Source organism: Notothenia rossii (genome assembly GCF_949606895.1).
Source record: "Notothenia rossii genome assembly, chromosome: 6".
NCBI classification, from domain to species: domain Eukaryota; kingdom Metazoa; phylum Chordata; class Actinopteri; order Perciformes; family Nototheniidae; genus Notothenia; species Notothenia rossii.
The window spans coordinates 26219926-26230356 of NC_136909.1; the positions used below are offsets into that span (position 1 = coordinate 26219926).

The 10431-nt window shown below is 42.7% G+C and overlaps 1 protein-coding gene across 2 annotated transcripts in view; it reads left to right on the forward strand.

The window, feature by feature from the left end:
• The first annotated feature begins 6305 nt into the window (after nucleotides 1–6305).
• The window catches only part of LOC307044801 (transducin-like enhancer protein 4), a 32575-nt gene continuing 28449 nt past the window's right edge, over nucleotides 6306–10431 (forward strand). For both annotated transcript variants that reach the window (XM_079690192.1, XM_079690193.1), the window contains exons 1-4: nucleotides 6306–6993; nucleotides 7456–7541; nucleotides 9215–9278; nucleotides 9370–9414. In XM_079690192.1, the coding sequence (XP_079546318.1) occupies nucleotides 6949–6993; nucleotides 7456–7541; nucleotides 9215–9278; nucleotides 9370–9414 (240 nt within the window). In that variant the 5' untranslated portion in view covers nucleotides 6306–6948. The remainder of the gene's footprint in view (nucleotides 6994–7455; nucleotides 7542–9214; nucleotides 9279–9369; nucleotides 9415–10431) is intronic.

Sequence of the window (10431 nt, forward strand, 5' to 3'; positions counted from 1 at the left end):
CCAGCAAACAAGTCCTCATCATTTTGGTAAATCTACTGCAAAATAAAAGTTAACACAATATTTATACTTCCCTCTTCACCACAATTGAGTGATTTCCATTTCCCCGCCCCCTTGATTGATTTGCATTCCAATCACTTCTCATTGGGTGAGGCAGACCCTGACTGAGTGGGACTAATTTGCCATGCTAATGAGATGGCTCCGACAAACAGAGCCAGCTGGAGACCAGAGTAAATGATCCTGTCATCAGTCAAGAACACAAACATGGCTAACAGCTAATTAGCCCGCGGCAGTTTGTAGAGGTGACATTCTATCTGATCTGTGCTGCAGCGAAAGAGAGGAAGAAAGAAAAGAGGGGGAACAATGAAAGAGGGGGGAAAGGGGAACGTGGCATAGTGGGTTGTCCGTAGGTGTTCGGATCAGGGGGTCACAGGTTCAAACCCCACTGCAGACAGCATGTCGTTGTCTCCCTGGGCAAGACACTTCACCCCAAATTGCTCCTGTGGGGATTGTCCACAGTATTGAGTATGTCACTTTGGATAAAAGCATCTAACAAGTAACATGTAATGGGAGGATGAAAGTGCAGCTTGGTGACATTTGTTTTGTATTCACAAACAATCGTGTGGCATGATAGGTAAAACACAAATACACAAACGCATACAAACATGGACATCTACTGTATACCTTCCCCTTTTCGATTGCTTTGTGCCATGCAATGCAGATCAGAGCTAGCATGTGCCATCAGAATGAGGGGAGAAAATATGCTAAGCAGACAATCAGAGGTGTACCCCCTGGTGCTAAACAGCCAATCATGGCTGTCCCAGTGTGTGTCACCAGCCAGCAGGAGGCAGAATTAGTCCTGGTTAGCAGCCAGATCCCTGCAGAGTGTCTGATTAGTCTTTTAGACTGAAGAGGGGACAGAATGTTTAATGTCTGACTGCATATCCGAGAATCTTATGCACAGCAGACAAAGGCAAGGACTTTTTACATTGAAAAGTTAGCAGCCTTGTTGTGGCCTTGTGAATGTGATAGATTATACTGAACTATACTGCCATGTCCAAAAATGGGCTAAGAAGTGGATCTTCATCATAAGGCGCTTTCACGCCGGAGTACATTTCCCAGAAATAGCATAGCCCAGCGCACCAACGGAGAGAGGCAGGGAAACGGGGTTCAGGGGGAGTGGCTGTACCCGTTGGATAGAAGAGGGGGAAGTGACGTCTGATTTAGAGGTCGCGCGGCTGTGGAGGAGAACGTGTTGCCCACATTCTGTTACTGAGTTTAGGCTAGTTAGCTAGCAGGTTTATTGTTTTGGGTGCAGTCACTTTTGCCTCCGCTTGCCTCAAATAAATGTTGAAAGAAAAAGTGAATCTGTTTACAGTTCTGTTATTATGGGTGTTGAGAGATGTATCCATAGATTCGGTCCCTAATTTTGCTCTCAAAGTGCCACAGGTTGATGCTTTTAACATCAACATTTAAAAAAAAATCTTCCTGGGGGAGCATACCCCCGGACCCCCCTAAAGGAGGTGAGGTCCACCACCTGCCCACACCCCCTGTCACATTGACTCACCCACTTTAAGGATGCTTCCTACGCCCATGTTTTATTCCATGTGTCAAGTCAGGCAAATTGGGTCCAAATGTTATTGCATCAATGATCTGTTAACATTAAAATCACTAAATATATGCTGTAACTATTTTGGTCTAGGCAACTCAAGGGCTCAGGTATTGTGATTACTATATGAATAATGGTCCAAAATAACATTAAATGCATAGGTTTTTTTGTTAAGTAACATACTTTTATCGCCGGCCGACCGATACATGCCGCGCATTAAGTAGGCCTGTCTGTCAAATAATCCCAGGGCCACTTCCCCCCCCCAGTCCGCCCCTGCTTCTACCCCAACTCTACTCCAACTCCGGGGACTTCCGGCCGGGGTCTTTGGGTGGCAGTATACGCCGTGAAGTTGTTTGCGGCCTGCCAGTAAACCCAAAGCAGAAGAAGAAGGAGTGACGTCAGCGGCTCCCTCGGGGACTTATTTCGGTGTGAACGCGATTTACTAGATAGTTCCAGTAAATAAAAGTTCCGGGGACTATTCCTGGGAAAAGTAATGGTGTGAAAGCGCCTATAGCTTAGGTTGGCCCGAGTTACCAAGCAGAAAAGACAGCTAGCATCTAGCAACCTGTGACGGCACCCACCTGTCACACAAAGTGGCCACACCCTTAGTTATGTATAACCCTCATTCATCCCCGTAGTTGTAAAGGACAGGGAATTGAGGATAGAAGCCTCTCGTTTTTCCCCATGCATATTTATTTTTGCTGTTAAGCGACTCGCTTTTGGAGCCAGCCTCGAGGGGCACTTTTGCATTTGCTTAATTTTTCAGCACAACAGACTGCCTCCTGATTTGTTTGCCTTTCTAGCAATTACAAAAGTACATACACTAGTAATATATTGTTCATGATACAATATTATGTAATAGTAAGCAGATATGTGTTTTTCAATGTATTGGGATTCTCAAACTCCTCCAGTGGGATATATGGAGGCTCATTCTTAAACACATTGAGTATACAATTTGTCTTCATAGAAGAAGTTCTAATTGTTAACAAATACTTTACCTTAGCAAAATGAATGCCCTTATATCCGTTCATAATTAAATTACGACTTACAAGTACAATGTCTGCCACAAACTGGTGTCATGATTAGCTCGCTGCATTACTTAGGCCCTTGGGATTCCTTTTTTTCATTCACTCTCGCATCACTGCTTGCCTTTTAATTAATTGAGCTTCTTCTAGGACTATCTCCCTCTTTCTGTCTTCAGTGTCTCGGCCCGTTTGTGTTCTGGTTGCTGTGTGCTACTTCGGTTTTTATCAGCACAAACACTTGCTTCTATCCATTTATAATCTAATAAAGAAATGGCAGCAATCTGCATGCTCCTTTTGGGGGTCTGGATGACTTTGAGCACCAGATGCTGATGTTCCCCCAGAGTCGTTACTGCGATGGAGCCGATTCTTAACTGTCGCCAATAACACACACACACACACACACACACACACACACACACACACACACACACACACACACACACACACACACACACACACACACACACACACACACACACACACACACACACACACACACACACACACACACACACACACACACACACACACACACACACACACACACACACACACACACACACACACACACACACACACACACACACACACACACACACACACACACACACACACACAAACACACACACACACACACACACACACAAACATACACACACAAACATACACACACACACACACACACACACACGGACAGAAACACACACGTACACACAACGCCTCCCTCCGTTCACTCAGTGTGGGGGCAGGATTAACCTGCTGGTAGTGGAGTAAATCCAACTCTGCCTCCGCCTCTCCGTCTCTGTGTCTGAGGAGGCCTGGTTATCCCTTCACACGAGCTCCCTGTTCAAAGGGGGGGCCACCGGGGATTAATGATGTGTTAAAGGGGCGAGCATGTGGGATTTAGACGCAGCTCGCTGTAAGGACAGGAGATTTAAGAACATGGACCAGTGGTTAGTGCTTACTGAAGTATGATTAGTTAGACATTTAACCCCAACACACACACACACACACACACACACACACACACACACACACACACACACACACACACACACACACACACACACACACACACACACACACACACACACACACACACACACACACACACACACACACACACACACACACACACACACACACACACACACACACACACACACACACACACACACACACACACACACACTAGATTGCAGGGTCATTGTCAGAGAAAGATGTCAGTGGCCTGTTTTATCTTTTTTAATATATTTTTGAATGTGTGTGTATGTGAGAGAGAGAGAGTCTGTGAGAGTAAAAGGAGGGAGGACTGGATAGGGAGAGATTAAGAGACATATGTACAGGTGATGATAGCTAGTCGGGATCAGTGCACTGAGCAATGTGTTGAGGCCGAGGTTTCTCGTCACCCACTCCCCAACTCAAGCCCACACCTCTTCTCCCTTAATCCCCCGTCCTCGATAAGCCACTCGGTCTCCCACATAATACACACACATACACGCACCCAGCCTGCAATACCATCTACCCTCAAAATCCGCTCCCGTGCAATCTCCTGCGCATCAGCTGCCAAATGAAGTTCCTCTTTAGAAAAAAACTTGCTGTGGAATCGCCTGAGGCAGCGTGGCTGGCGGCTAAGGCAGCCCTTGTGTTGAAGCCAATAATCCGGTGTCAGGGCTTCAGGTGCACAGAGGGGTGTGATTGACAGGGCTCGATATGAGGCCCTCGCCTCACTTGACATTTGGGTTTCATAAGGTCTGGAACAAAAGGCAGGGGCAAAATAATCAGAGAGGGGCGCAGGCAAATAAATCTGTTTATTCCTCTTCACCTACCCCCCTCCCCACCTCACCACATCACGCCTCAACCCTTGGAGGGGAAAGAGGGAGGGCATGATATTACCTTTCTCGAGCCTTAGTGGATTCACGCAGACGACAGCAGGTCACTTTAGGCCCTGTGCTTACCTGAGATATTAGTTTGTATGTGTGGTAAAAAGAGATGTGTATTTGAATGGCTGAGGCCGTGTGTATGTGTGCACAATCCTGTGTATGTATGAGGGAGAGGCAGAGACAACAGGAAAGACAGAGAGACAGAGGCAGACATACCGAGGATTGATGTGGTGTCATATTGTGGATAACCATTTGTACGCTCGTGTGTTTGAGTATGAAAAAAAAATGATGAAACAATGATAGAAGTCTTCCTTTATCCTGTTAAAGTGGAAGCTTTGAGACACAATTAGGCAACCAAATTATAAGATATCTGATCCAAAGTCATGAGAGGTGATAATAAATTCAGAGAAAGAGAGAAGAAAGAGAGAATAAATATGAAGCGTTATGCGCTAGAAGAAGATTTTGATTTTCGACACAGTCAGTTAGTGCAGCTAAATGACTGAACGCAGTGGTTAAGCGAGATGCTGACCCAGCAACAGCGTGTTTCCTCTTCCCACACTAAACATCTACTCACTGCTGAGAATGTCTGCTGTCATGCTGTATTCACTCAGTGATGACGGATTTGTGTCTCTGGGAGAGAAGGAGAGGAGTTCATCTTAAATGTAATAACTATTTAAATGTACTCACCAATATGTTTTTATTTTATTTATTGTAGACAAACACAAATGTCATGATTGTAATCCTCCTTTAATTCATTTTACAAGACGTTCATGTTTCCATTTTCTGCAAATTCATAGGCAATGATTTTACTTACTTCACCAGCTACATGTATTTCATTTTGTTAAGCCTATTAGTTTCTTTGCATATTCTGACTATGAATGCAACATCAAATACAATAAGTATTTTATGATAATATAAGGTTAACCTTTATTGATCCCCATAGGCAAATTCAGGTTTCAGCAATAAGAGACCATGAAACACAAGATTAAGTGTAAGATATTATAATAATAAGAAATTAAGAAATGTAGGTAACTGTATAAATCAAAAATAACAACAATAAATAAGGTGCTAAATCGGTTTACATTATATATAACATCTATTAAGACATGATATATCAATAGAAACATAAGATAATGCTTTATGCAGGACTTTAATTTGTAACACTTTGGTTTTACTTTTACCTAAATACGCTACTGCCAAACTGCTGGTGCATTTGTCTAAAAAAACCTCTTAAAATATGTTCCAACACATATCCTCAGACAAAGGGGGGTTGAGCTGTCCTTATACTGCACTTTGTAGGATTAATAATAATTAAAATGTAAGTTCATTAGGTATTTACAATATTTGGTCTACCCCTAGGACTATATCATACAGTATACATCCTATCCAAGCAGGCAGAAGTACCTAAGAGGGGAGCTCAATGAGAATTTAATTGCAGGGTTGTGAGTGCAATCTGTGGACATAATAACAGACTGTTTTAATAGGCGATTCAATTAAAAACAGGACAAATATGAGACACCTCGGGGCCATATGCTTGCTCCTGCCTGGAAGTCTCTATAAAAAATCATAAATCAACAGATAGTTTCCAGATTAATCCCTGTGACATATTTTAGTACTAGAGTGAGCCCCCACGTGGGGAGTCTGCATAAATTGCCTGCTGTTGGGTTTGATTGGACAACATATAGATGATTGGCAGCAGGGTGGAGTCCAGTATGTACACTCATATGTTTCTATTGGCTGTCTTTAGTGGTCGCTCCTCCTGCAGACCACACACCATTGGATCAGGGAGCTTCGCGGAATGGCTGGGAAGTTGTAGTTCTTTACAGCAGACGCACATCTGTAGTGCTTTTTATCGACTGATATGAATTAAACTACACGTCCCGACGTCACGCTACGGGCTCATATAATTGTTGTGAATATGTAATTGCGCTCGTACGACTGGTTGCTTCTAAATTTGGCTTCGCGGTGGCAGGCTGTAGTCTGTGAGGTGGTCGCTGCGCCGATGCTGTGTGAGGATGTCAACATCAACGGAGGCTGAAGGAAATTAACCGATAAATGCGTGACCACGGGACGCCGTGGAGAAGCTGTTTCGCGAACAAGCAAGGTCACGATATGTCAAAAGTCGACGCTTAGTAGAACATCGTTGTGAGTTTAGAGAGACGTAAATTAAGCTTTGCGCGCGTGCAGTAACGCGCTGGGGATTCTTGGAGAACACCGAGACAACTGCTGCTTCGATTTTCACACTGAATGGACTTTTAAAAATACTGTCTTAAAGCATGGCAGCCAGCCAAATGTCCCAGGATGTTTCCTTTTTTTACGGAACCTGCACCTAACCCGCTAACCGGCCAGTGACTGACCTTTTACGCACAGTGAAAGATCCCTGATCCCACAATTTTTTTTTTGTTTATGCAGACGAACTTTGCAAAACATTTTAATGATTCGAGATCTGAGCAAGATGTACCCCCCGGCACGGCATCCGGTAAGTAAAGGAGCAGCATCAGCCAAGGCATTATGTCAAAACAGCTCAGATTAACAGCCGCGCGCCTGATGCGTAATCAGTTTACATCAAGTTTCCGTGCCACTGCGCGCTTGCCCGGACAATTGCGCTCATTGTCAAACTGCTGCAGCTGTGTGTGTCTGTGAGTGTGCGTGGGTTTACGTGTAAAGAGACTGAGTGAAACCAAAAGGCCATCCGTATCACAGAGGAGCCTTTTGTTATCCAGTTTTGCCTGTGTGTGTGTGTGTGTGTGTGTGTGTGTGTGTGTGTGTGTGTGTCTGTGTGTGTGTGTGTGTGTGTGTGTGTGTGTGTGTTTGTGTGTGTGTATGTGAGCGTGTGTGTGTGTGTGTGTGTGTGTCGTCACACTGAACTAAGTTGGCTCAGTTCTTCCTCTCTCTCCTCCCCTCCATATGCCATTTGGTTTGGGTCGAGGTCCCCCACCAGCCGGGACAGCCGTTAAAGTTCACCGTCACCGAGTCCTGCGACCGGATCAAGGAGGAGTTCCACTTCCTGCAAGCCCAGTATCACAGGTGAGAGTTTGGATGGAACTTGTCATTGAAAAATATGCTCATCCTCCAAAAGTTAGGAAAAATACACATGAAGCATTCCAACTTTGTATTGAGCTCAATATGTTGTTATGGGTCTATGCAACTATTGTGGATGCAATATTGTAATGAGCATGGTCACTTCTGTGATGTCAACCTCCTTTGTACCAGGCATGTATGAATCACAGGGTGACCAAAAGGTTTTGGGAAATGCATGACGCAAGGACATGAATTACAAGACAGAAAACTTAATTTGATTGAGGAATAAACCATTCTAGTTTGAGGTAAATAACCATTTGGGGATCCCATGAAAGGATTGTCTTCCAACCCTCAATCCAACATGGGGGCACATTTGACATTTGCTCCATCTATTACTGGAGAGTAACCATGGTACAGCCCATCAACCTCTGTATGCACGTCTTGCTCTGCGAACGCAAGTGGTGTGAAATACTTTTTTACCCAACATGATGAAGTGTGAAATACATTGCTTGGAGGCAGAGCCATACGCTTGATACCAATGCATAATAATCGCCCACTTCTGGCCTCTTTGTAATTATTGCCCAATCACCTGGTGAGATGAACCAGCGCTGACCAATGCTTGGGCTGAATGAGCTGAAACAAGAATAGTGCTGGCTCCATGAGTTAAACTGTGATCAAACTGCAAATGCATGAAATTCAAATAGCAGAGAGACAATTTGGTAATAAAACAAATAAAGAGTTGGTCATATGTACAAGCTGAATAGCAATCGTAATTTTTCTTCTGAGTACTCTCCTTTTATGGAAGTCAGGATTCATTTAGAAGAAAGTAAAGAAACGTTCTTTGAGCTTAAACCCCTGTCACATGTAATATAGTTTGAAATATCTAGAAAAGCTTTTTGAAATGTATATTGTGTAAAAAGAAACGTGTCGCTATTTAGATTGTTAGCTGAGTCACTTTGTTAACCTTCTCGTTGATAAAAACAACTGTCAGAAATGCATCATCATCAAGCTCAAATTAATGTTCATGTTAAAACATTGTATATCTAAAGTCGTTTAATTTGAATCTATAGTTTTGTATTCTGTCACGTGAAGAAATGCCTCAATTTGTCTGTATTTGGCTCGTCAGCATCCTAACCTTTCCTGCAACAGTTTATACCTGACCATTGTCTCATAGATTACACGGTTAAAAGCTTGCTGTCGTAATTTGTTGAGGCTTTCCAGTAAAAGACAACGTTTGGAAGAGTTAGGCTTTTGTGTAACCACACTTGTAAAACAGATCCTCATTATATGTCTGCTTTTTGTTGATGGTGCAGTTTGGGCATCCCCTCACACTGTAAAGAATATATGATGAGGTTTGTGTGGTCGTTTATTGATCCATTAATTACTGCACTGCACCTGCTGAGTAAGTGTCTGTGTCTGCAGGGGAAACTGGTGGCATCCAAGCAATCTTTCTTTGTTGCACTCATATTTTTAAATACACTTTAAAATGTTGTAGTCACTTCCAGGCTCAGTTTTATGCAGATTATTTGTCTGGATTGAATTTTTTTGTTTCATGTGAGAAAACGTGGAAGGTAATGTATCTTGTAGACTATCCTCATTTGAATCCATACATAATTGTTGGTGTTTTTCTGTAATCTTTCACTTTTAAACACTAACACAATGTTTCGTTCTGCCTACAGTCTGAAAATGGAGTGTGAAAAACTGGCCAGTGATAAAACTGAGATGCAGAGACACTATGTCATGGTGAGACCCATTGACCATGTGTGTGTTTTTATGTTTATGTGTGTGTTTTACATGTTTGTTTGACCCAACATTGATCTTTGTTTTTCTTTAGTACTATGAAATGTCGTATGGACTCAACATCGAGATGCACAAACAGGTAGGAAAAGTGTGTTACTATTATGTTAAAGCAAGTGAAACTTTAGTAAGCGTCAGAGGAATGTAGCTTTTTTTTAAATGGGCACCGCCACTAATACAAAGTCATCACAAGAAAAGAAAAGCCCATATTGCAGTCACACGATGGCAATTTTCAATATTTAAATATCTCATGTTGTCCCGCCATCTTTTTGAGGCCCCATCCAGACATAAATATATAATAGTTCTAATATTATTATTGAACATTTCTTTGGTGATAGTAATATTCAGGTGTTAGGTCTGAGGTGTGTCACATTGGAAATATGTGAAAATATCTATCTGTTGATTTTTGAAAATCCCCAAACGTTGTTTAACACTTACCTTAAAGGGGACCTATCATGCAAAATGCACTTTTGTACGTCTTTTATACATGAATATGTGTCCCCGGTGTGTTAGGGAACTCACCAAGAGTCAGTAAACACAACCCTCTCTATTTTCCTCCAAACCCAAATCTCTAAAAAACGTGGCTGCAACGGAGCTGATTATTATTTGAATTTTTCTGACATCAGAAAAGAGGTGCTCCGCCTATATGGGCAACTCTCCACCTATCAGGGGAATGAAAGACCGCTCGAAAGCGCTGGAGACGCTGTAGTACATATGCCAGGCCTGTAAGTGGCGCTGTAGTCTGCCACAAAAGCAGAATCAGCCCTTGCAAAAGCAGGGCTGGAAAAGAGCAAATAGAGCGAAATGAGGCATGGCTAAAATGCATGATCTGTTTGGTATTTTGAAAAAAAAACTTCAGAGACATGTTTTATATAGGTATGGCCCAACAATATATGTTTCAGATATAGCATGATATGTCCACTTTAACAGTTAAGAAGTAAAGACCATAACAAATCGGCATATTACATGTTAACATTACATTACATCAAAGCGACTTACATACATTCAGTACTGTGGGCAATAGTGCATTTATATAATGCTTGTGTTTTAGAAAATATAATATCTTGGCTGCCTAAATCAAGAAGCACATTCAGAGTTT